This window comes from Canis lupus, chromosome 27 (assembly GCF_011100685.1).
Source record: "Canis lupus familiaris isolate Mischka breed German Shepherd chromosome 27, alternate assembly UU_Cfam_GSD_1.0, whole genome shotgun sequence".
Lineage (NCBI taxonomy): Eukaryota > Metazoa > Chordata > Mammalia > Carnivora > Canidae > Canis > Canis lupus.
In genome coordinates this window covers 32249012-32276752 of record NC_049248.1, presented here as the reverse complement: position 1 = coordinate 32276752, position 27741 = coordinate 32249012, and the positions used below count along the sequence as shown (strand labels likewise).

Below are 27741 nucleotides of genomic sequence, written 5' to 3'. Positions count from 1 at the left end.
CTTTCCATGCATATTATAGCTTGCAGAGACCATTGTTACCATTTGGTTGTTTGACAGAAATCCATCACAAAACTTCAGTGATAAAATAAAATAATAAAAGACAGTTCCTTTATGGGTAGTGGGGATTAGGACTGAGGGTGGTTTGTAGAGGAAGAAAAGTTGGAGGGGTGTGAAAAGTATAATTTGCACTAAATTTGAAATGAAAAAGTATTCCCATATTGAGCCAGAATCTCTCTTGCAAGAATTTGATACTAACAATGCTGTCATAAGATATTGATAAACTCTGACTTGTCTGCTTTGATTTTGAATGGTAACACTGTAGATGTATGTACTTCATATCTAGTCTCCCACCACTATTATTTGTTTTCTATGCTATAATCTCCCTGTGTATATCAACAATTTCTGAGATTCCTAGGATTGCTGTTTAAGATTTGTCTGTCAGGTTTAGATCATGCTAGATGGCTCTGTAGACTTAGAGAAGCACACATTTTGAAATAATTTTTAATCTGCTTAATTTATAGATAAAGTTATTGATTAGATTTTAATATAGTTTAATCAGTACGTGACATGTCCTTATCTAGGTAGATAAATTTTTTGTGTTATTGAAAAAATCTCTGCCTCCCATTTAGTTGAGAAGAATAGAACATTAGCAATGTCTTTGGGAAGTCTATTTTCACTAGTGATATGAAGAGTTAGTAAATTTTGTCTGCCTTATATTCAAAGGCATAATAAAATTTTCTGTCAGTCTTTTGATAATCTTGACAATCTAGTCATAGTTTTATATTTTCTACTGACATATTTTATAAGCTACCAGTAATTTGACTCTGTTGTCATCTTTGTAAGCTAAAACTCAGAATAACTGACTACACTTTCAGAGACTCACCTACCTTTTGAATCATTTTCTTTTGGGCTGTTTTTTGAGACTAGCATATCTCAGCTAGAAAAAGATCCCACACATTGTTTCTGGTTATATTCCATGTCAGCATTCACTCTGTCCTCCTTCTCCCAAGCCTATTGCACAAACTGAGTAGATTTTTCATAATAACCAGACTTATTGCCAGTCTTGGAGGTTTCAGGGTAGAACTGACAGGAGTGGCTCACCTATTTTTAAAGTCCTGTATTACTGAGGGATTCCCTTGTTAGGAGAACTTCATATTTATGAGATAAGTTAAAATCAAAGGTTATTGCATTTTAGGTAATTTGCTTTGCATGCAAACATAAAATGTATCTGTGCAACTTCACATTAGAATCTAAATCCAAGTAATTATCAAGATGGATAAAATTCATTAGTAGCTGTTTAAATAAGAAACATTTTCTAGGACTAATCAAATTAAATAGAAAGAATCTTGAAGTGATGTATTTTACTTACTTGATATTGTTCCGCTACAGGGCTTAAATTTTAGAAATGAGGATTGATAGGTTTTCTGTGGATGAGTAAAAGAAAGTTTTTATCCTCAAAGTCTTAGGAGAAAACATAAGAATCAAATATTTTACCAGATGTTACTGTACATTGAATTTGCAGATATCCAGTACAGATAGAAAAGCAAGGCATTCACCACTATAAAGGAAATGTTTGCTGTATTTCTATAATTCATACTGTTGGTTTTCAGTTCAGTCTCAGTGTCTTTACCTGTTGACTTCAGTGTTCTTTCTCCTCATAATTCTAACTCTTTCACTGTAGGTCTGATGAAAGTGATTCCTCTCTGTCGGAGGTACACAGGTACTTTCTTTCTATCTTTCCTACATTCTGGCATTTCATTGATGTTCTAAAATACCTTCCTAGAAACTATAGGCATATCTTACTTTTGGATGCATAACTTGTACCATATAAACACACTAATATTTTTAAACATATTAATTTTAATATGTTTTGTCATACCTTTTAGACAAAGTAGCAGCAAACTTGTTTGTTTTCGGTCTATAACCTAAATCTTTTATTTCAAAGAAATTAAATACTATGAATATTGATTTTGTTGTTCCTTAGCAATTATATGTTTTCAATCCTTCAACGTGTGAGAGGTAAATAAGGTATTTTTGTTGTTGTTGTTGGTTTGGAGATTATAAATAAAAAGTTTTGGAAGGTTTTGTGAACCTGAAAAAAAGATATGCTCGGGGGGAAAGACTATGGTACCAAAAATATGAGAAAAAATTGAAAGTAAAGGAGTTTTTCTAAAATAATAAATATTTTTTTGCTGATAGATGCTGTTTAAAAAATAACAGTGTTGAATTTTTCCATGTTAAATTGGGCTTTTTGGACTCTTAATTTCTCTCTTTCTATCATTTCCTCTTTCCACTTATCATTTTGTCTCCTCTCTTTTTTGCACTTGTTTCCACTGTATATGGCCATTTTGCTGATCATCAGTAGATCCTCCAGAAGGTAGGCAGAGGAAATTAATCTCATTTACAGTATTACAAGACTTTACTGATTTGCGTGGAACAAAAATAAGCAGACCAGTTTGATATACAACTTTGCAATATTAAACTTTAACTATTTTCAAGTTGATTTCTGTAGTCGGAATGTGAATAGGTTAATTCTGATATTGAAAGAAATGTCATGGATGTATATTTTCAGTTTCTCTATTTTTAAAAAATTATCTTGGTGTAAGATAATCCCTATGAAATATTAGTGCTAATATTGTGAGTACTAGAGAGCACTTTTCAGTATCTTAGTAAAATACTATATTTAATGTCGGTATTATTTTTCTTCAGAAGTCTGAAATAAATGATATTAAAACATATAAAAATGTAAAAGAGGCATCTTATAGTGGCAGTGCCATATATAAGTCACTGGAGGCAAGTACTCACTTTTGTAATATTATACAGCCTTTGACATGACAGACTGTTATGTCTTAGACTGTTAACATGAATTTTTTCTTTATAACCAGCTTATTGGAATATACATACATATTTTCTGTTTGAGAAGTAACAGTAGCTGTTGATTGTGCATTAGATCACCCTTTTGAACATTTGAAGCTATAGTTCTAATTCTATGGCTTCAGTTCATAGATGTGACCTCACATAAATAAGATTTCAAAATGGAGATTCAGACTTATAGGGGAGGTTTTGCTTCCATTTCAATTTTGATTGGCTAACTTCTTAGATTACAAATAAATTACTGAACATTAATTTCAAGAATCTCACTTTGACACATGTATACAAATAATACTTTGACTGTAATTACATATCCAGTGATAACAATTCCTGGTGTTATTTCTAGTGATGATGAACAACCTTCACTTTTTGAAATCATTATCAATAGAGCCTGAAAATAAAGTTTGTTTGTTTTTAGTCCTGAGCTTAAATTTACCTCCTAGCATTTCTGTTCATCAGCCCTCTTGAGCTCTACCAGAATTAATCTTCAGGTATTAATTAATTGAATTAATCCATACACCTCTTTTTGTGTGTATATGACAGTTGTTTAAATACTCAGCCTTTAACCTGCTTTTGTATCCTCTCTTCAGTGAGTATATTCTTAACAGCTCAGTAGGTTTAGTTTCATCATCTCCTTATGTAATGTAGTCTACAGGTCCTTCATTCTGCTTCCACTGCTTTGAGAAGTCTCCAATTTTTCAGTGTTCTTAAAATCTAGCATCTAGAACTCAACCTCCTTCCAACCTCCTCCCGTAATAGTAGCTCTATTACATTCTTTCTCCTGAAATATTTACTTCTCTTGAACTAGTTATTGAGTGTTGGTCGAGGAACCATAAATTGTTGATTCATTGATCTTGTATTCAATTAAAAAAATCTCTTTAGCTATCTATGTATTTATTCATTTCAATTTACTTAAACTAAGCCCAGAAAATAATTTGGTCATTTCTCCTACCCTCCCCACCCTCTACCTCTGGCAATTACCAGTCTGTTCTCTATATCTATGAGCTTTTATTTTTTAATACACATTTTTTTAGATTGCATATATAAAGGAAATCATGGCATTTATCTTTCTCTGTCTTATTTCACTTAGCATAATGACCTCTTTGGATTTTTATTTGTTTGTTTATTTATTTTTAAAGATTTTATTTATTTATTCATGAGAGAGACACACACAGAGGCAGAGACACAGGCAGAGGGAGAAGCAGGCTCCATGCATGGAGCCTGACATGGGACTCAATCCCGGGTCTCCAGGATCATGCCCCGGGCCAAAGGCGACGCTAAACCTCTGGGCCACCGGGGCTGCCCCTTCTTTGGCTTTTTAAATCTAGGCTGCTCTTAAATCTTTTCCTACTTGGAGCATTCTGTTCTAACTTCTACCTAAATTTTATCTTTAAATTGTATCTGATGATTATTTTAATGTTAAGTAGGTACTTAAATAAATTTTGTCGTTTTCCTAGACAATACAATACAGTATCCAGCTCTTTAATATATCAGTTTAATAAATATACCATCTCTCTTCAGTGCTAGGGAAACACTGACTTCCAAATTGATAGGAACATTGACTCCTTAGGTGTGCCTCCTCAGCCACTGATGGAACTACCTAACTACAATAGTTCTGTACTTACCTACCATATCTACAAGGATACCATTTGAAAGGCTCATTGTATGGACCTTTTTGAAGTCAGCGTGTATTGTGAATATGACATTCCCCTAATTTGCTATTAACCGTACAAAGAACTGCCCCTGTGACATTAGTCTTCTCTTTTACTGATGAGCATTTATTTTTAAGTGTTTATAATAATTTGTAAATATTTTCCTTTGTGAGACTCAATAGGAAGTTTTGCCCATCTGTACTTTCTGAAATCCACTATTTCCCCTCTGCTTTTTGGAAATTTGGGTCTACATGTTTTGCTCCCTTTATCAATTTTAGTGTACCAACAATGATTTTTGCCTCTACAATGGTGTATCCTTTTAAAACCCTGTGATATAATGACTTAAAAACAGAAATACTTGTATTCATTGTATTAGTCTCTATTGTCATTTCTAACTTATCTTGGGCTTGCATTTCTTCTTAATCATTTCTGCCCATTGCATCTTGAAGACTGTTCTCTTTCACTAAGGAGATGGAAGGGTACTTGGGTGGCTCAGTTGGTTAAGTGTCCAATTATTCATTTTTGGCTCAGGTCGTGATCTCATGGTTGTGAGATTGAGCCCCGCATTGGGCTCCATGCTGGGTGTGGAGCCTGCTTAAAATTCTTCCTCTCCCTCTCCCTGTGCCCCCCACCAAAGAAGATGGAAACAGTTTTATTTTATCTCTGTTATTTGTTTTAATATTATTGCCATCTGTCTTATACAATGGATACATATCAACATAATAATTTTTCTTCCTGGGATCCCTGGGTGGTGCAGCGGTTTAGCGCCTGCCTTTGGCCCGGGGCGTGATCCTGGAGACCCGGGATCGAATCCCACGTCGGGCTCCCGGTGCATGGAGCCTGCTTCTCCCTCTGCCTATGTCTCTGCCTCTCTCTCTCTCTGTGTGACTATCATAAATAAATAAAAATTAAAAAAAATAATTTTTCTTCCTGCTCTGAGCAGACACATTAATTTATATATTTATCATATAATTCACTCTCATCTTTAGTCTTCTCGACACAACTATTTCAATTCAGATTCTGTCTTAAACTCCTTTAGAAGATAGGGACAATATTTTGATAAACTTTATGTTTCCATAGTATGTAGTCTAATGGCATAAAGCAGAAACACTGGAAATAATTAAACTTATAAGAAAGCTCCCTAAAAAGTCTGTACTTTTAAAGTTTCATTCTTTTTTTTTTTTTTTAAATCTTCTTTGAGACTGTTAGAGTTTTTTTCTTTAATTTTTTTTTTTATAGTTTTGGGCCATTTTCCCTTTAGAATTTCTGCATAGGCGGTCATCACTGTCTTTTTCAAATTCATTTGAAATTTATTTTTTTTAGTATTTTAGGTTATATGTGTTATATTTCCTCCAGAATATTTTTTTAAAGATTTTTAAATTTATCTATTCATGAGAGACATAGAGAGAAAGAGAGGCAGAGACACAGGCAGAGGGAGAAGCAGACTCCATGAAGGGAGCCTGACATGGAACTCGATTCCAGGTCTCCAGGATCACGCCCTGGGCCAAAGGCAGCGCCAAACTGCTGAGCCACATGGGCTGCCCCAGAATATTCTTTTTGACATAGAGTCACATTCCAGCCTGACAGAGTTACATCCTCCAGTTATCCATCATTTATCCTTTCTTATTTGTTGCAATTCACTATACTTAAACAGCTCCCAATATTGCTTCATTAAACTTTGAAAAGAAGAACTTGTTAGTAAGAAGGTCCATAAACCATAGGTTTTGCTCTTGGTAGAATGCAGCTGCTGGCTGATGCCTTAATTAGTTGATGCACTCCATCACCACTATCACTATTTCACACTTTGTCTCTATGTCCTTTTCCTTTAAAAAGAGGCAAAGGAGCAGTCTGAATTTTCTTGTTAATTACTTAGAAAGACTTCTTAAAGTCAGGGGAAAATAAAATTAGTCCCATGATATAGCTACTGAAGTGAATCTTGTTTCTCCCCCATCTCAGGGGCATAATCAACCCATTTCCTGCCTCAAAAGGAATCAGAACTTCTCCACTGCAGTGTATTCACATAGCTGAAGGACACACAAAAGCTGTGCTCTGTGTCGATTCTACTGATGATCTCCTCTTCACTGGATCAAAAGGTGCCAGTAGTTGTTTCATGTGGATAGTTAACAGATTTTTTTTTTGATAAAAAAATGATTACATTTTAACAGGCTTTAAAACAGTCAAAGTGCTTAAGACACACATAAGAACCTGAGAGATAATCTGGTTCAACCCCTGAGTTATATAAAATCATCACATAGCTGGGAAGAAAGTCAAACCTCTACTGATGTCATGTGAATAGGATGTGGAGAGAATACATTTCCCTTCAGTAATTGAGCACTTAATGCACGCAAGGCCCTGAGCTTATAATGCAGGTTATATAAAAATGGGTAAAGGGTCATTACAATGTACATTGTAGTAAAGAGAATAAGATGGGTAGCAACCACCTTTCTTGAGCACTTAACTATATGTCAGAGACTATGTTAAACACTATATAAATTACATCTCAATGAATTCTCATGGTAACTCTGATGAGATACATGTTGCATCTTAACTTTACAGGTGAATAAACTGAGGATTCAAAAAATGAAATAATTTTCCCAGGTGAACATAGTAGTAAGTGGAAGAACCAGCATTGGAAACCCATGTCTACTTATCTCCAAACCTGCACTCTTAACCCCTTTGATATAATTACAGGCAACTAGAAATCAAGTATAAATGCTTTATATGGTTAAGGACTAAGAGTTTGGGGGTTTCAGAAAAGGGAGAGGTTATGCCAACCTGTGAGAAATAAGAAAGGCTTTGACATGGAAGCATTTAGGATAAACCTTACAGAATAGTTTGGATATTGACAGGAAACAATTGACAACCAAGATTATAGAAAAATAGAAGCAGAGACATAGAGGTAAAAATGGAGTCTGTTTGAAACTAAATCCAATTGGGTTGAATTGTAGAATATAGTTGACCCTTGAACGACATGGGAATTAGGAGTTCTGACCCCTGCAAAGTCGAAAATCTGCATATAATTTTTGACTCCCCCAAAGTAAACTACTAATAGCTTTCTGTGGACCAAAGCCTTACCAATAATATGAATAGTTGATTAACACATATTTTGTATGTTAATATGTATTATATACTGTATTCTTATAATAAAGTAAGCTAGAGAAAAGAAAAATGTTACTGAGAAGATACATTTATAATACATTTAATACAGTACTACTGTACTATATTAAAAAATTTACATGTAAGTGGACCCATTCAAACCCATTGTTCAGGTGTCAACTGTAATGTAAAAGAAGTGATGGGGAGTAGGACTAGAAAGGTAGAAAGGAAGCATGTATAGGAATCTGGGGAGCTAATAAAAGTTTTTTAGGGACATTACAAGTTTAGTCAGCAAACAATTTATTGCTCATTGTATATAAGAAAGTATAACAGTCTAGCTAGAACTTAGGAATTGTGAATGGCAAGCCATTCTCTAATTAAAGAATCTACAGTGTGAAAATGTAATTTTCTAATTCAAATTAAATTTATCTCCAGAATAATTATATATTTGGCATGTCAGGAAAACAAAATAATTAGTTTATAATTATATTTTGTGGTCAAAAATAAAATCCATCAATCATTGACACCTGGAAAAGTCTGTGTGTTTATGAGTGTGGAGTACTGTGAGGAAGTAGGAGTGATCAAAACAGAATATTTTGAAGAAGCTGATATGAGAATGCCATTTTAAATTCAGGGGCAATTTAAAGCAAGACTCTTGTGATACGACTATTTCAAGATTTTATATAATTATATTTTTTAAATACCACATAATACATACACCAGACATCCCTGGCTTTCATCCAGTCCTTTTTATGTACTTTGCCCTTGAACCTGATGCAGAGGGTCAAGGATAGAGGTAGGATGTCTGTTGCAGGTTATGGAATACTTTTTTTAAATTTCATTCTCATAGAAAGATTGTTTAAATGACTTTTATTGTTAAGAGAACCTAATCTAATTCATATTGACAGTATTTTCCTTTTCTTGTTTTTTGTAGATCGTACTTGTAAAGTATGGAATCTGGTGACTGGGCAAGAGATAATGTCATTGGGGGGTCATCCCAACAATGTCGTATCTGTTAAATACTGTAATTATACAAGTTTGGTCTTCACTGTGTCCACATCTTATATTAAGGTGTGGGATATCAGAGATTCAGCAAAGTGCATTCGAACTCTGACGTAAGTAATGTAAAGACAAATAGCATAAGGGGCAAATAGTTCCTATGTACTACATATATGAAAAGATAGGACTATGAATGTATTTTAATTTATTTATACCTGTCTGCTTCCAAAAGGATACTAAAGTAAGAATGTAGATAATATAAGGGGGGAAATCTATTGAGAAAATGTAATATAAAAACCTGGTATTAAACAGGAAGGAATAAATCATATTTGATTTGTGATTAAGTATACATTTCATATTTTCTCCCTCCTAAATACTAAGGTACCACATGTTCATAATATTTCTTACTTGATGTAGTTAATTACTTCAAATGAATACTACTCCTTGGAAAAATGGCTAAAATCACCATAGTAGATAGTTAAGAAGTACTTGTAACCTTTAATTTGCAGGTATTCAATAATTGAGAGGTTTTTGTTCGTTTTAGGACATAAACTGCTTTGGTGTGAGCACAAATTTCATAACTGTAGGTTAGGTTGGACAATTGGAGGATGAGTTTGTTTTCTGTGTCATCGTATATCTCCTTATAGAGCAAATAATGATTCTTTTTTACTATAAGATCAATAAACTTTTACATAATTAAAATTGAGGTGAACTCTTGTTTTAAATAAGCAGAGGGAACATAGGAAAGGTTAAATTTTATCATTTGTAGAGTAGGAACTATTAACACAAGTGCTAATTTGTATTTTGAGAACTGCTAATTATTTACTGTACTGAGTACACATCTCTTGAGGGAAATTTTATAGAAAAAGGTTCACTGTATCTTAGAAGTCTGCCAGCCCAGCTGACTCACTAAAGTCAAATTTAAAAAGATTGATTATAACTTGGTATTTTAGAAGTTAGCTGAGAAAATGTTTCAAAATTTAAGAATGTATTTATCACTTAGAATTTATCTGAGGAAATAGAAATAAGTTATGTTTAAGTCTTTGGCACATGGTAAATACTCCATGTATGATTGGGTTTGAAAAATCTTCATGTTTTTAATTCAAAGGGCAATTCTTATGGACAAAAGGATATTGGAAGGCCTGGCCCTTGGGGGCCTTCTGGAAATTAGGAAAATGAATTACCTTTGTGGCACTGTATCATTTATTGGGTCTTTTTTTTTTTTTTAATCTTTGACATCTAATCTTTCTTGAATGATATTCTGGTCATCCCTAACTCGGCCTGGAGTTCCTAGCATTATACTAGACTTACAAATTAAGAATTTTCAGCCTTATCATCTTGTTTTAGTCATTCATTTATTCACTTACCCATCAAATATGTTTATAAATGCCAACTATGTGTATGAGGTTCTGTGCTAGGTATGGTTCACATGGTGACCAGAGGACACAGAGCTTGTTGTTGTCTACAGCCAGTTTCCTAGGAATTTAAGGAACCATAAGGTGAATTCTTGTCCAGAAATGTGACTTTTTTTCCTTTGTTTTGTCTCTGTTAAGATCTTCGGGTCAAGTTACTCTTGGAGATGCCTGTTCTGCAAGTACCAGCCGGACAGTAGCTATTCCTTCTGGAGAAAACCAGATAAATCAAATTGCTCTAAACCCAACTGGCACTTTCCTATATGCAGCTTCTGGAAATGCTGTCAGAATGTGGGATCTTAAAAGGTAGAATTTTAAAGAAAATATATTTCTTGTATATGTATGGCAAATAGAATTTTTTAGATATTAGTAACATATTGGTGTATATGAGATCTAATTTTTATAACTCCAGAAGTTAATATAAAATCATAGGCTTTTCTATTTGGCCCTGTGCTCCTTAATGTCTTTTCTGTCCTCATGAGCAAACTCAAAATTTTCCTTTCTTTTACTCTCCATTGATAGAAAAAAGTATACAAAGGAAAATAGCCCCTCTTAATATTTGTCTACAGTTGTGTTGTTTCCTAGGAAGAGATCAAGATTCTCGTTCTAGTTTCACCAGGACCTTTGAAAGAGGTGGTTTTTGTTTGTTTGTTTGTTTTTTGGGCAGCCTCACTTAAACATCCTATATCTTAAACTTTTTAGTTTATAAATTAATATAATAACTTTGGGCATAAACTCTTATAGGGTTTTTGTGAATATAAAATATATAGAAAAGATGACATATCAAGAAGATAAAATGGGTAAAAAATGGTAAATTGAAATCTAAAGCATTACACCTTTGATTTGATTTTTGCCATGAAATACGAGCTTTTGCCCTTCAGTTGAGTGTTTATTTTAGCTTCTTTTCTAGTTCTTAAAATTTTGGCAGCAAAGGAATATTCATTTATTGGTTAAGTATTTTTTCAACATTGATTCTGGCCGGTACTGCACCAAGACTCTGGTAGGTGCTTGGAATAAAGACTAAGACAAGGTGGTGTCTACCTTCTTAGCACTCATGCTGTTAATGGAGGATAGTGGCCACAGGATACTGATGAAGGGATATTTTAAAAACTTAAAATAACTATTTATAACTTGTAACATTTTAACACATGATAAGTATAATAAACGTAATTTATAGATACATTGATGAGAGAAAGAGAGAAGAAACACTGTCCTGAGTACTGTTTTAGAAATAGAATGTAGAAAATTGAACACACTGCTTGTTTAAGAAAATGAGAAAAGAGGTAAGTACTTGGTTTATTCTTGAAGATATTAAAACTTGACTCATAGAGCACTGTGGAGGAAGGTACTCAAAGTCATGACATGAGGCAGAAAAGATACCAGATTTTATTGATTGATTGATTGATTGATTGATTTAAAAGATTTTTATTTATTCATGAGACACACACACATAGATTGAGAGAGAGAGAGAGGGAAGGAGAGAGAGAGAGAGAGAGAGAGAGAGAGAGAGAGAGGCAGAGACACAGGCAGAGGGAGAAGCAGGTTTCCCACAAGGAGCCTGATATGGGACTCAATCCTGGATCCCAGGATCACACCCTAAGCCGAAGGCAGACTACTGAGCCACTCAGGTGTTCCCAGATACCAGCTTTTAAAAATCTTTATACTTTCTATTTTTGCTGAAAAGTTAGGTCCTTTGAAACCTGCTTGATTTCAGGAACATGATTAAATGTAGATTTTATCATAACAAAGTAAGAGAATAGTTTTCAAGAAACTAATATTCTATGTTAAATATATCTCTGTATTCCAGCAGCTCAATTGAGATAGGACTGTGAGACAAAGGTTCATTGTTAACCCCTGACAGCTAATATCACACATTTTTCTACCAGCTACCTATATATAAATATATATTTTTTCAATCTTTATAATAGCTGATAAAATGGACCATCTACTTTCTGACACACATATACACATATATGTGTGCATAGGTGTATGTGTGTATAAATGTGTATATGATGGGTGTACATATATGTGGATGTGTATATGTGAGAATATATGTGTTATAAAGTAATCTTACTTTTTCCATATTGTTATTGATTGTGTGCTATATAAGCAATAGCAGTTGTTTTAATCAAATTCAAAATTGGACCTTGGTCATATATTTATAACATGTTTGAACATTTAACAGATTTAGGTTTACCTGGACTTAGGTTGGATTTAAAATTAGTATCTAACAAGTTTTGTTGCCTTTTTGTTTACTGTTGAAATGACATTAGTCACTTTGGAATAACCTATTTGACACTTCAGTCATAGAATAGGTTAGTTTGGCTATTTTTTGATTCTGAATTTGAAGAGAGTTGCCTAGAGGTGGAGCTAAAATAAAAAAAAGAAAATTAATGAACAGTTTCATCAAAGAATGTAGATTATTTATGTGCTTAGCTCCAGCACATTAAGAAATATTTTCAAACAAAATTATTCTTCTTTCTTTTTAAAGGTTTCAGTCTACAGGAAAGTTAACAGGACACCTAGGCCCTGTTATGTGCCTTACTGTGGATCAGATTTCTAATGGACAAGATCTAATTGTCACTGGCTCCAAGGATCATTACATCAAAGTGTGTATGATAGAATTGTTGAATTATATTCTCCTATTTGATGATATTAAAGTATTCAGATGCACCTACAACCCTTTTCTCTTAATCAGTTTTCTTTTTTTCACTTCTGACCTTACCTTTTCTTCTTGATCTTGTCCTCACTCATAATTTCTGATTGTGTTGTCTTATTATTCAATCATGTATTCTCATTTTTCATAGACGATAATTTGGGAGGAATTTTAAAGATGTTTGGCTCAGTCATCCAGCTCTAATGCATAAGTATTACTGTCCCCATCTTTTATACTGAGTCTATTATGATCTTATGAAATTAGCAGGTAAGGGAAGATGTATAGTTTGGTTCTCGAAATGTTAAATTTGAGATACTAAGTAATAGAAGTCCTCTTCATGTCAGTGAGTAGGCCATTTGAAAGGCAAGTCTAGAGCTCATGCTCAAGTTATGACTAGACATGAAGGTTTGGGAGCCATTCAAATAGAGTCAGATGTTCAAGGAGTTGGAGTAGTTGACATGGCCAAAGGAGAGAGATGATGACAGGATTAAGCCTTAGGAATTCCTGTAAGAAGCAATTAGTAAAAAGAGAATACAGAAAGATAGGAAAAGAATAAATTTTGTTTTGAATCTGAGATTAAGAGATGAAAAATGGGTTGGTAACATGCAAACAGAATGATTAAAGGAAGATTTTGTGTGTGGTAGATTTGAGCATGTCTGCTTAAAAAACAGGCCCTGTGGAAAGGGAAAGTGTGAAGAAGGAAGTGGTAGTAATTGATGAAGTGGTAGGAACAGTTAGAAACACATCAGTGATGTGAACCTTGGGAAACAGTAAGCACACTTTAGCATCTGAAAAGAATGGAAGAGTAAGAGAATGTTTGAAGATTAAAGGAAACTTTTGAAATATAGGGAAAAGTCCAAAAAAACTTATTTTTGATCATGCTAGTAGCCTTTTCAGGAAATCACAAGGTCAACAGCTGAGAGATGAAGGCAACCTAGGAGAGCAGAGGTTTTGAATAGCAACTTTGGGAAGTTTGACATGGCCTACCACAATTGCAGAGCTATCTAATAGTGGCCAAATAACAGTCATATCATTTTTCTGACTTTCAAGTGGATTGATTTGTAGTCTTTTTACTATTGAACGTATCATTTGTACACTCCTACATGAAAATATGGGTTGCCTTTTTTAAAAGCCTACAGACACATAAGCGTGTGACATGTAAGCAAAAGTTGCATGAAAATAGTGTTCATCCTGAGTCATTTATACCAGGTTAATGGAGTTAATTTTGTAAAATATTGTAACAAAACAAGTCATATCTGGTTAATATATACACGTATGTGTTTCTGTGTGAACATGTATAGGTGTTTATTTGTAAGTTAAATAGGATGTCGTCTTTCTCTGTTTCTTTTTTAGATGTTTGATGTAACTGAAGGGGCTCTGGGAACTGTAAGTCCCACCCACAATTTTGAGCCCCCTCATTATGACGGCATCGAAGCACTAACCATACAAGGGGATAACTTATTTAGTGGGTCCAGAGATAATGGAATCAAGAAATGGGACTTAGCTCAAAAAGACCTTCTACAGGTAATGCAAAACCTTTCATGAGGTGGAATGGATACTTCAGAGCCACTAATAGTCTACAGAAGAACTTCAAAGAGTCTCCTAAAGAGTGTTTCATCTTCATCCACCAGAGTTACTAATTATAAGAAGGGCAACATTCAATATTTAATAATACCTTCTAGATAAGAATAGATGAAAACAAAATGAACGGGTAGCATGAATGTCAATAGAACAAACTTGGCAACAGATGAGTATATTGCATTCAGAGTCTTTTATACATATACATTCATGGTTGTCACTTTTGTATTATTCATATAAATATATTTATACTCAAATACAGTCGTATAGTTTGATCTTATAATTATTGTTATTATGTCATTATGAAATATATGTTAGCTCTAGTCTTCTACAAGAAGCCTTAGGCCTCCATGTTCCCTACCAAAGGTTGAAGGCAGTGATTTTATGAAGCATTCTTTATAGTTTATATACCAGGCTGTAGTTTTCAAACTTGTTGAATTAAATACATTTTGGAGAGAGGTGAGATACTTAACTGCCATGAAGAGAATGTGATGTGAAACATCCTTTATACTTTCTGGGTCTTTTAGGTTCTGTAAGATTTTTAACATTGTAACTCTTTAATATTGATAACAGTGATAAAAATTGAGGCAAATTGGGAAGCATATTGCAGATTTATTTCTTTAAATCACTAAGGATGATTGCATAGAAAATGATTTTTATAGTTCAGGCCATTCAGCGTTCCAAATGTTGTTTTGTCAACAAAAATGTTCATAACTTACTTTGGTGTGGAAATGTCACTTTGGAAGGCTCCTCTTAAGCTACTGATTTCTCTTTCTTTCTTTCAGCAAGTTCCAAATGCACATAAGGATTGGGTCTGTGCTCTAGGAGTGGTGCCAGGGCACCCAGTTTTGCTCAGTGGCTGCAGAGGGGGTATTTTGAAGCTTTGGAACATGGATACTTTTGTGCCAGTTGGAGAGATGAAGGGTCATGAGAGTCCTATTAATGCCATATGTGTTAATTCCACCCATATTTTTACTGCAGCCGAGTAAGTTTTTCCTGTGTGATTTTTCTCTGTATTGGTTGCTTGTGTTCAGAGTTAATAAATATACTATAAGTTGTAAATGTCTGGAAATGTAGAACATATGAAACTCTTATTACAGTGAATCTAATGTCTAAGATCTCTTATTTATATTTTCTGATGCGCACATTGGGCACTGAGTTTAATCCCCAGAATAAATGAGAGAATAGTGTTACTTCTGTATTAGCACTCTGCTTGTACTAGGAAGTTGGCTGCCAGGTCCTTCCCTGGTGATTTGAAGTTAAAAAATGATAATTTATAGGTGACTAATTTCTAAAGATTTTTTTTTCCAGAAAGACAACAAATTTGTCATTCTTCACATTTAGAATAAATCATTTAAAAAATCTCTTTGTTCCTCTTCTATCTCTCTTTAAAGTGCATTTGACAGTTGGTCAATGTAGGCTTAGGGACACTGACCTCTACATAGTTGAATATTCAGTTATAACTTTGATTCCCCAAAAAATAAGCTACTAATAGCTTACTGTTGACTGGAAGCCTTACCAATATATAGTCAATAAACACATATTTTGTAGTTATATTTTGTATTCTCACAATAAGGAACCTAGAGGAAAGAAAATGTTATTAAGAAAATCATAAGAGAAAATACATTTGCAGTGTGATGCTGTGTTTATCAAAAAAAAATCCACAGGAAAGTGAACTCTCATAGCTCAATCCTGTGTTGTTCAAGCATCAGCTGTATAAGTACATAATAATAGTATCTGTTTCCTCCCTCTTAGGGAGGCTGGATTGATGGATTCATTTGCTTATTTTTCCATTTATGATGAATCTCCAATATGTCAGGCCTGTTCCAGATTCTTGGAAATAGCAGTGAACAAAACAGATCAAATCACCAGTTTCATTCTAAGGAGAAGAAAATAAAATAAAATAAATAAGTAAAATATGTTACATTGTGATAGATGCTGTGGAGAAAAATAAAACAGGGGAAAGAGTATTGTGGGGAGGAGGTTACACAATAGAGTGGCTGGTGAAGGCCTCACTAAGGAAGTGACATTTAAGATGCTTGAAGGAAGGGGAGAGATGTGATCTTAAAAATAACATAATATGTATATAAGTACTTTGACAAGGAAAGCATATATATATATATATATATATATATATATATATATATATATATAAATTATCCAGGACATAGCAAGTTTCCAAGAGCATCCTGATTTCAGGCATTGGTCTCTTCAGATAAAATGTAATGTCTCATAAATATCTACCCTGAAAATCTTACTTTGTCATTTTCGCACTTAATTTAATTAGAGCACCTTCTTGATTCATCTGTCCTAAATGCACAATTACTCTGACTTTATTTTGAAACCTCTGCTGTATTTCTGTAGTATCTCTTATTATTTGTGCTCTTTTCATTAAATCCCTCTTTTCACTTAGATTTACTTTCTCATATCTCTAATGTATTTTAAAGTGACTTATTTTGTGTTTTTTTCTAAGGTGCTTACCCTTGGTGCTTCATTGATGTTATTTCCAAGATGTATTATTTTCTTAAGACTCACCACTTTTCTTTATGCTCTTGGAAACTTGCTATGTTCTGGATAATTTACTGGAAATAACTTAATACCCTTCAAAGCTGTGGGACACTCAATATAAGACTCTTGAAGTATTGTATGTCACTGAGGTCTGGTGGGTGAAGTATGATGTTACTGTAACACCTTCCACGATATAGTCTTATTTTTGAAGAACTGAACTTTTTCTCAGGTTACCCATGGTGTACCATATGCAAATGTATTTACTATGTAACTTAAAAATCAGAAAAAAGGTCAATAAAAGCAGAAGGCCTGTTTTCAAATTAGTTCCACTTATTTATTTGTCAATTAACACACACTTATATAGTACTTAGTATTTGCCAGGCATTGTTCTAAGTGCTTTCTAGGCCTTAATTCTTTTATCTTCATAAGACCTCTAGAAGGTATACATTCTAATAATTATAAATAATCTCTGTTTTATAAGTGGGAAAAACAAGGCACTTTATAACTTAGTCTTTGTATAGTAATTCTTTCATAGCTAATGTTTCTGGCTCTTTTGCAACTTATTTATTTATTTATAAATCCAGATCTGTAGCATTAATTGATTTTTTTTTCCTTATGATTATCGGTCTCATTTTTCTTGCCCTCTTGCTTTTTAGGATTTATTTATTTATTTGAGAGAGAGAATGAGAGAGAATGAATGTGTGAGTGAGGGGTTTGTGGAGGGGCAGAGAGAGTCCTAAGCAGACTCCCATGTGGAGCCTGACATAGGGCTCAATCTCACGACCTCAGCTGAAATCAAGATTTGGATGCTTAACCAACTCAGGCACCCCTCATTTTTCCTACTTTTTTATGTCAAATAATATTTTACTGGATGTTGAACATGATATTGCTGTGTTTTGAGTATCTGGATTTTGTTGTATTTTTTAAAAGAATTTTATTTTTATTGGAGAGGGAGAGGCAGAGGGTGAAGGAGAGAGAGAATCTTAAGCAGACTCCATGTCCAGGGTCAAGCTGGACATGACTGTAAGATCATGACTTGAACTGAAATTAATAGTCGGATGTTTAATCACCTGAGCCACCCAGGTGCCCCTGGATTTTGTTTTATTCTTTTAAAGAGTGTTGGACCTTAGGCAGTTAAGTTGCTTGTGGTTCAGCTTTACCTTTTTGAGACTGGTTTTTAATTCTTGGATTCCTACTGAATGCCCTGGGTGTTTGATAATATCTACTTACTGGTCAGAACTTAAATGGTTCATAGCCCTCTGTGGGCTCTGGGAATTATTCAACTTGCAGCTCACTAATAGTTGGTTTGTTTTGTTTTGTTTTTTGTTTTGTTTGCTGGCCTTATAATTTTACTTTACTCATGGGTAACTTAGCATTCAGTCAGAGACATTAGGGGCCTATATGTGGATTTATGGAATTCTTTCCCCATAGCTCCATAGTTCTTTCTGTATAGCTCTTTCTTCTTTACTTGATCCTGAAAATTCCCACTATCTCACGTTTTTATTTCTATCTCTTCAACTCAGTGGTTCTGTGGTTCTTTTCTGCCTGAGTTCCTCTTCCCTGTGCTGTAGTCTGGAAAGGACTTCCAGGGCAAGAGCCAGGGCTGTCCTGGAATTCACTTCTCTCCTTTTTCTCAGGGACTACAGCCTTGTACCCCCCATGGTCTAGTGTCTGAAAATAGTTGTTTTATATATTTTGTCAGGTTTTCACTTTGTTTACATAAAAAAACCTAACCTGGTGCAAGTTACTCTGTCATGACTAGTAGTAGAAGTTTGATCATTTCAGACTTAATATGTCTTAAACTGAACCGATCTTCCCAGGAAACCTGCTCATCCTACAGCCTTCTCCACATCAGTTGATGGCATCACTGTCTTCTCCGTTGCTCAGGCCAGAAACTTTCACTCTTTTTACACTCCGTATCCAGTCCATGAGCAAATCCTGTTGGTGTTCTACCTTTAAATTATATCTGGAATTTGATCACTTTTCACCATGTCTTCTGCTAATTCACTGATTCTAGCCTACCATTAGCTCTTGGATCTACTACAGTAGCCTCCTAGTAAACAAGGTACCTTGTCCTCATGTAGTCTATTCTCTACACAGAAGTCAGAGTAATCCATTTAAAACACAAGTCAGATCATATTCCTTCTCTATTCAAACTCTTGGAGTGGTCTTCTATTTTACCTACAATAGAGACTGTACTTGATGTGACCCTTTGATCATCTGTTATCTCTCTCACTTTACCTTCTAGTACCTTCCCGCTTGCTCCTTCTTTTACAATCCTCAATAACCTCTTTGCTCGTCCTTGAACACACCAACCTTGTTTCAGCCATAGGACATTTGCCCTGGCTGCTCCCTTTGCCCAGAATGCTTTGCCTTCAGAGATCCCAACTTTCTTCCAATGTTTTTCTTTCTCACCAAGGGTAACCTTGCCATTTTATTTAAAATTGTAACCCCTTCTATCACCTAGCACCCCAATCCCCTTTACCATGCTGTCTTTTCTTTTTCTATAATATGTATTACTTTCTGATAAACTTCATGATTTAATTATTTAATATGGTTTATTGTCTATCTCCTCTTGTTAGAATGTATGATCTACAATGGAAGAGAGTTTTGCTGTTTGTCTGTTTTTAAGTTGTCCCAAGCATCTGAATAGTGCCTGGAACATAGCAAGTTTTCAATAAGCATTTGTTGAGTGGGTAGTTGAATGAGTGAATGGGTAGATGAACAGGTAGATGAATGAACATAATCACCTTGCTGTTATCAGTGTACGTATGCTATGTGGGTTGGTGAGAAGATTATTTTCCCCCAGTTTTATTGAGATTAATTGACATACAGCATTGTATAAGTTTAAGGTGTACAGCATAATGATTTGACTTTTATATATTGTGAAATGATTACTACAGTAAGTTAACATCTATCATCTCATATAGATACAAAAAATAGAAAAAGAGGTTTTTTGTTTGCTTGTGATATTAACTCTTAGGGGAGAACAAAGATTACTGATTATAACTAGAAAGCCTAGGTCGTAAGCTCACTTCTGCCCTTTACTATGTTACATTGGACATATAACTAAACTCTCTTTCTCCTGGAAATGGACCGCATAATCTCTGAAGTGCCTCTTCACTATGAAATTCTGTGGAAACTCTTTCTTTTGGCTTTGAGTTTATTAGATAATTGGAGAAAAGTACCACTCCCTTAAAGCTATGAGAGACACAGTAAGAAATATGATGGTTTAATGACCACTCCCCAGTACCTCCATGCTGGGTGAACAAGAACAAGTTTTCTCGGAAGAACTTTGAATCTTCTATGTTTCATAATAGTGGAGGATCAGTCTACTTCTCAGTAGCCTCCTGCCTTTACTATGGGCTAATGCTGATTTCATCTGAGCATATCTCTTCCTGACTGTGGCCAGATTCAACAACCCCCTGGAATCCTTCCCCTGATCTCTCCTCTCTTCTCAGAAGCCTTACTATTACCTTACTCTGTGCCTGAAGATCTCTGACCAATGTTGTATCATGTGTTTTTTTTTTTTTTTTTTAGATTTTATTTATTTATTCATGAGAGACACAGAGTAAGAGACAGGCAGAGAGACAGGCAGAGGGAGAAGCAGGCTCCATTCAGGGAGCCCAACGTGGGACTCGATCCCGGATTCCAGGATCAGGCCCTGCCTGGGCTGAAGGCAGCGCTAAACCACTGAGCTGCCCTCAGCGGGCTGCCCTCATGTGTTGTTTTTTAAAAATAATGAGGGCAGATTCAGTGTAGTGATTAGGAGGTGGGGCCGTGGAACCAGACTGCCTAGTTTGAAATCTTGGTTCCATCACATACTTTGTGATATTGAGCAAATTACTTAACCTCTCTGGCTCTCAATTTGCTCATCAGTAAAAAGGGGATAATAGCATTATCTATCTTTATGATAAATTAAAGATAAGTGAATGTATTTATATTTGAAGGGCACGTAGTAACAATACCTGCCATACAGTCAGTAAGCTCTTGACAATATGAACTATTCTTAATATCATTATAATGGGTATCTGCTTGATATGCTTATGGGACAATGTATATTTTTGCTCATGTCTATTGAAGTCCTCTTCAGAAAATGTTTTCACAATAAATAATCCTAAGAACTATTTATCTTTCTGCCTCTTTTCACATGTTCATTTTTAATTTGTTTTGTAGTGATCGAACTGTGAGAATTTGGAAGGCTCGCAATTTGCAAGATGGCCAGATCTCTGACATAGGAGATCTGGGGGAGGATATTGCCAGTAATTAAACATGAATGAAGATAGTCATGAACTGAATACTGTGATAATACTCTGTATTTTCGTTATGAGTTGTTGCTCTGTATTTATTAGGCAAAAACTTATGAATGGGATTAACTGGAAAATATATCTGAATCCAACTGCTGAATATAAATGATATTCTAATAAAATTATATACTAGCCTGTGTGCTTAATTCTGCCAATACATATATATCCTTTCATTGGTATACTGCTTGATTCACACTTATTTTGTGGCTGGATTTTTGTGCCTAGCTAAAAAACACCTTAAAATTAAAAGTATTTGAATTATATATCTCCTTTTGTGACACCTGGGATACAACGTATTGGTTACTCGTCATATAATCTGTTCAGATGATTTGTATATTTAAACACGTTGGAGATGTTAGTCAGTTTGTGGTCCCTTTGTCTGGTATTTGTATGAGTCTATAGAAAGTTCCCAAATTTCAAAGCCCTTTTAATAAAATGCGAAAAAAATAAGGAGAATATTATTGATGATTTTTCATAAGATGGAATTGACCTTCATCTACTAACAAAGAACATTAAACAGTTTGTGTTAAATATTGATGTTTACTTGTATTGACCAAAGTTTTGCAGCTGTGCTATATTCTGTGCTCAGGACTAAAATGCTGTTAAATTGTTTTATTAGTGCTGTGCATACATTCTGTGATGGGAAACGTTTTTGAGGTCCTAACAGAAGTCTATTTTGATCTATTTTCCTATGGAGTTATTTCTATTACCACCTTTTGATTTCATTTTTATTTAAAAGTAGTATTTCCTTCCCCTTTTATCTAATTTTTTTATATGCTGCTAAATATATTTTAAATATACTATGTTTGCAAACCTAGGTAGTTATGATGAGAACTATATCATCTGAAGTGGGAAAAGCTATGTAAATAAGTAGATTGTAAAGAGAGATTGTCCTACATTGTAACTGTATGAATTTTTAAATGCTGTAGATTGGATTTTGCAAAAGGATGTATAATTTATCTGTCTGCTCAGAATATTAATTTGTAAATTCTGCAAGTTTAATTTTTATGTAGATGGTATAACATTTGAAAATATTGTCTTGTGATTTTTTTCCCCCTGAGTATATTTGCTTGTAAATGAAAGCTTAGTGAGGGCTTCAATAAACGTGTTGCTCTGAATTGTTTTCATTCTCCTGTTCTTTTTCTAATTGTATGAAAATAGTGTTTGTAAAACTTTGTTTTGTCTGTGTGTGATATAAGGAATGGCATTTTTTTGTTGTTGTTTCCAGTACTTCATAAGCATTCCTGTTTTTGCTCACTAGACATGAAATATTCTTGAAAAGTTTGAATTATAATGTAATCTTGATGAACCAAGGAAACTCACTATGTAAGGAATTAAAACTATATAACTTAGGCATTTGAACATAGATAATGAAACAAAAGTTATTCCCACAAATGTTAGGACGATAGTGACTGGTTATTGAAGAAGAAATAGAAGGGTGGAGACTGGCAGGTGTTGCAGGAGGTGAGTTGAGAGATGGGGTGTGGTGCTGCTTCTGGGGTCCTAGAAATGTTCTAGTTCTCGACCTGAGTCCTAAGTTAAACTGTACCTATATTTCTCTTATATATGTGTGTTATATTTCACCATATAATATATATTTCTTTATTTTTTATTTTATTTTTAAAGATTTTATTTATTTATTCATGAGAGACGCACACAGAAAGAGAGGCAGAGACACAGGCAGAGGGAGAAGCAGGCTCCATGCAGGGAGCCCAACGTGGGACTTGATCCTGGGTCTCCAGGATCAGGCCCTGGGCTGAAGGTGGCGCTAAACCACTGAGCCACCTGGGCTGCCCAATATATATTTCTCTAATTTTAAAGAAGGGATTTTCTTGTAAAGGGGAACTCAGCTATTTTGTAATTTTGCCTCCTTTTCTGGAGGAAAATACTATGACAAGACCTGAGAGATGTTTCATTTTTAGGACCATTTTGAATTTCAATAGTCCTGGGGTGTTTCTTTTACAGGACTATTGCTCAACCATTTGTTAGACAATTTATCTGATATGTTTATTGAACATGCCTTAGGCCAGTTACTAGGGACAGAAAAATAACAATACTGAGTCAAGGCTTGCCCTCTGAGTGGAGAGAGAGAATAAATCCAGCACTTACATTATAATTTGGTCAGTGTTCTGACAGGGAAGTGAGAAGCCCTGGGTGTCTTCACACCTATTGGAGGCATCTGACCCTGACTGGAGTCCAGTTAAGTTTTGTCATACTGTCCTGAACACTGTGTTTGTTGGCACAGAGCATAAAGCCCAGGGTCCGTTTTACATTTTAAAATACTGGAGGCTCAGCTAGAGTTGATCTGATTAAAATAATTCAAATAAATATGTAAAAGAGGCAGTCCTCTTAAAGATGTACATTGTGAAAGATGTTGGGGGAAGTCGGTGAGAGGGCGTGACCCCTAGTTGACCCGAGAGCTAGATCCGGGCAATCAGAGACTGCTCACCTGCTCCCCGGTCCTTGGCATGTATGTTCTGCGCATGTTCCCACAGCCAGGGCTGTTTTGCTGTTTCAAGGACATAGCCTTAAGGGAGTCATGTGTTGTTGAGACTACCTACATGGTATTAAAGACCGAAACCAGGTAAGGCCTCTATGTAAACTTTTAAGGTTCTGGCAGGAGGGTTATGGAGATCTACTTATCTTGCGGTAAGTAAATCCTCTTGCTTATTAAACCTGCCACCTACCAATCTGGAGTGACCTGCATCTTTTTGTCTCTGCCTCTCCTTACCATCCTTGTGTGGGAGCTAGTTTGCCAACCAGCAAAAAAAAAATACTGTTAATCTCTAAAGATCCCATCCAGAAAGGTTTACCGTTTTTTTTTTTGTTGTTGTTTGTTTGTTTGTTTTTAGTAGGCTCCACATCCAGTGGAGCCCACGGCTCTGCTTGAACTCACTACCCTGAGATTGAGACCTGAGCTGAGATCAAAAGTCAGACGCGTAACTGACTGAGCCACCCAGGTTCCCCAGTAATAACTCTTAAAACAGTTAAAATAGTGCTTCTAAAATTTAGAAATGGATTAGTCCTCAGTATGTATTAAATATATGCCACATCCCCCGAGAATAATGTCTTCTTTTCTTGGAAGATAATATTTCTTCTTTCAAATCCAAACCGTTGCTTTTTAGCTAAAGAGTGATAACAGTGTTTTGCATATTAATTATGTCCACATTTATTTCCCAGCTGATATGGAATCTTTTATAAAAACTTAAAGTCATCAACATGTAGCACGTCCTTCTGTGCTGTTGTTTGTAATTTTTCCTAAGCAAAGACTCTGCCTTACTTCAAAGTCAGTTCAAATTCTCTTTTTAGGGACACCTGGGTGGCTCGGTGGTTGGGGTCTGCCTTTGGCTCAGGGCGTGATCCCGGAGCCCCAGGATGGAGTCCCACGTCGGGCTCCCTGCATGGAGCCTGCTTCTCCCTCTGCCTGGGTCTCTGCCTCTCTCTCTCTCTTTCTCTATCTCTCGCGAATAAATGAATGAAATCTTTAAAGAAAAAAAAGACCCAAATTCTTTTTTTTAGCCACAGAATAGGTTGTATTATTGCTGTGTTGTTGGGGATCTGATTTGCCAACTACTGTGCAGATACTGATTATTAGAAGTTGGTATTTGCAAATCATAAATATAAAATATACAGATTGCTCTGTATGAACATCATGATACAGAAATAAGAGAGGCATCCTATTTTCTAACCATAATGAGATGCTGAACCAATTTTAAAATGTCACTTGCCATTAATCTCCCCTCTTTAATGAGGTGGATAAGTGTAATAGACAACATTTATTGAGCATTTACTTTCACCTTTGGGTGTTCCTGAAATGAGAATTTAAGAAGCCAGTAAGCATCAGAAGCATCTGATTTCAGAGGTATTTAATTGTGAAAAAACAGTGTGCATCCTAGAATTTGTGAAGTACAGGATGGTGTGTGTGGTGGGGGAGGGTTGCCAGAGAAAAGTAGTGACAAATATGCACTACATCATTTTTGGCAGATAATATGACTTCAGCCCCTCTTAATATGTTTTTGTGTATGTTGGATTTGGGATAAGCAAAGACCACATTTCTCAGACTTCCTTTTCAGCTTGAGTTCCACATTCCACCGAGCATATGCACCCAGGCTTGAGGTGCAGTGAGGAAGAATCTGTGCCTCTGCAGCAGAGCTGTAGACACCCTTGTTTGTCCAGTGGCAGCGGTGACACCGCAGCATCTGGCCCTAGCTGTGGGTGTCGAGAGGCAGGGTAACAGGGCACCGTTTTTGTTGGCTCCAGCTGAGGTGGTTCCTGGAGTCTACAGCTGGGGCAGCAGATCCCTCGTTCGGGGCCTTATCTTCCTGATTGTGACAGAGGCTGGAACTGGGTGGACTAGTTCTGGGGGGGTGGGGGGTGGGATCTGGCACCTTCTCACGATTTTTAAGCACCCACGTCCCTTTATGAAATCCCCTTCTGCTTAGACCAATTATAGTGGTTTCTGTATTTGCTCCTGAGTTCTAAAAGATGCACTATCTCTTTTTCTCTGTGATCTGTGTTTTGAGCTATTTCCTCCATTTATTTTTTTCTGGACAGTAATTCTGTTCTCAAGAGTGACCACATACCCTTTTCTCATTAACCTATGTAATTGTTTTTACTTTGAAAACAATACTTTTTGGTTGCCTAGAGAGGCTTTATGTTTTAATGGGACCTCATCAAGTGCTATTGTTATTATTTATTGTCGGCGCTTGTCTGGTGGTTTTACTTAGTGGGGAGCCCTCTTTAATTATTCTGCATTGTCTTCCTTCCTTCCTTTGCTTGGTTCCCCTAAGGTGTGGAGCGCTGTTAGCTTCCTTTGCCTACTCAGGGTTCTGTTGACCCCGGGTGGTCCGGACAGCTGGTGGGGACGTCAGCACTCTGCTCTGGCAAACCTGCAGTTCACAGCAAATTGTCTGCCCTCTCTGGTGCCCTGGCAAACTGCCCTCCTCTCCCTGTCCCTCAGTCTGTAGGGTTTAGCCTTCTCGGCTGTCTGCAGCTGTCCCGGCTCAGCCAGGCCTGGAGGATTTAGCGTGCCTCCCAGGGCCGCAGGCATTCACAGATGTTGCTCTTCCTCCGGGGAATCCGCAGGCTTCCGAATGTCGCTGACAACCCAGTTAGACAGACAGGCTCTTTAGGCTCTCAGGCCTGCCTGGTGTTACTTGAGGACGGAAGCGGTGGGTATCAGAGTGACCGTTTTGTGCATCCTCACCTGTTGTAAACATTTAACACCATCACTGAAAAATGTCCAACAAGTAAGCATTGGATGATGGGAAGCCTGATTTCAGTGAGACCTGGATTCACCTGCAGGAATCAGGAACCTGACTAGTGTTTACTATCCTCAGATTAGACTATTCGTGTTTATATTTAGTAATCTCTGCTGGAGGCAGGCAACTAGAGTGTCTTCACCGGCTTCAGGGAAGACAGTAAGTGGCTGAGGATGTTATAATTTTCAGTTTCTTTGGCCACTAACTGAAGGATCCTGAAATACCTACCTTCTCGAATCTGATGACTGCCTTATCCCATCCTGTTCCTGTCTTCTTTCCCCTTGGCCTTCTTCTCTTACTTCTTCCCTCGCCTTCGCTTATCTCTGTGGGGTGCGTGTTCGTGTGTAAGAGCTGTGTTGGCTGTTGACAGGAATCCCCACAATAAAAAAATCACTCATTGGGAATGATCCTGATATATGGTATGGGAAAGCTGGGAGGTCTTAACCTTTTGGAACAGCTCAGCATCAACTAAGGAAAGCAGGAGGACGCTGTAGTATATGTGGCACAGATTTCTAAGTTCTCCTAGTACCAGTCACTCCCCTCTTAGTCATAAAAACTTGAGGCTTTCAGCTGAGCTCAGGGCTGCCCAGCCAGAGATTATACTTCCCACCTGGTCTTGCAGTTACCCATGACAGTGTGCTGTGATTTAAGGGGAAGTGGTGTACTGCTCTAACTTTTTTAAAAAATAGAAATGCTTGGCCTTCATTTTGTCTTTTCCGTTTCCACCGACTGGGATGTGGAAGTGGTGGTGATGAGCCAACCCTGATTGTGCAGATGAAGATAACGTCCTGGCTGAGTGATGGCAGAACAATATGATAGAGTGAACCGCGCATCCTTGATGGCCTTGTGGCACAGAGCTTTGCTCCTGTCTTGGGTCAACCTTTAGGTCAGGGGTTGGCAAATTGTTTTTTAGTAAAGAAATAATAATATTTCAGGCTTTTCAGGCCACATATTGTCCCTGTCACACATTCTTTTTTTTTTTTTTTTTTTAACAACCATTTAAACTTATAAGAACCTTTCCTAACTTGAGAACCAGTACAAAACAGACTGGGCACTGAATTTGGCTCAAAGATTATGATTTGCCAATCCCTGCTTAATTAAGATGGTTACGTAGGGAAAAGATAATTTTTTTTTTGAGCCACTGAATTTTAAGATCTTTTGTTAAAGCAGTCTCTCTGTATGGCATAAATATTCATGTAGTTAATGATTTAACAAAGTATGCTCTAGAAAAGATTTTCTGCAGAGATGGGTTGCTACCAGGCCCTCATGCATGGTTGTGCACGTTGTGCACTGCACAACCCAAAAAGATAACGTTCACTTTTAGACATTATAAATTTATATATTTGTTACAAACTTAGGGTAGATGGCATTTTGTTCTTAAGGATATAAGAATACTATGAT

General features: G+C 36.0%; 1 protein-coding gene across 20 annotated transcripts in view; it reads left to right on the top strand.

Annotated features, from left to right (window-relative positions):
• Positions 1 to 22199, top strand: part of KIF21A (kinesin family member 21A) — a 147223-nt gene extending 125024 nt beyond the window's left edge. For 9 of the 20 annotated variants that reach the window (XM_038577264.1, XM_038577259.1, XM_038577255.1 and 6 more), the window contains 9 exons: positions 1682 to 1720; positions 2363 to 2377; positions 6480 to 6616; positions 8554 to 8734; positions 10172 to 10336; positions 12522 to 12639; positions 14040 to 14210; positions 15050 to 15249; positions 20949 to 22199. In XM_038577264.1, coding sequence (XP_038433192.1) covers positions 1682 to 1720; positions 2363 to 2377; positions 6480 to 6616; positions 8554 to 8734; positions 10172 to 10336; positions 12522 to 12639; positions 14040 to 14210; positions 15050 to 15249; positions 20949 to 21042 — 1120 coding nt within the window. In that variant the 3' untranslated portion in view covers positions 21043 to 22199. The remainder of the gene's footprint in view (positions 1 to 1681; positions 1721 to 2362; positions 2378 to 6479; positions 6617 to 8553; positions 8735 to 10171; positions 10337 to 12521; positions 12640 to 14039; positions 14211 to 15049; positions 15250 to 20948) is intronic. The other 11 variants (XM_038577272.1, XM_038577265.1, XM_038577267.1 and 8 more) reach the window with 4 other exon arrangements.
• The last annotated feature ends 5542 nt before the right edge of the window (positions 22200 to 27741 follow it).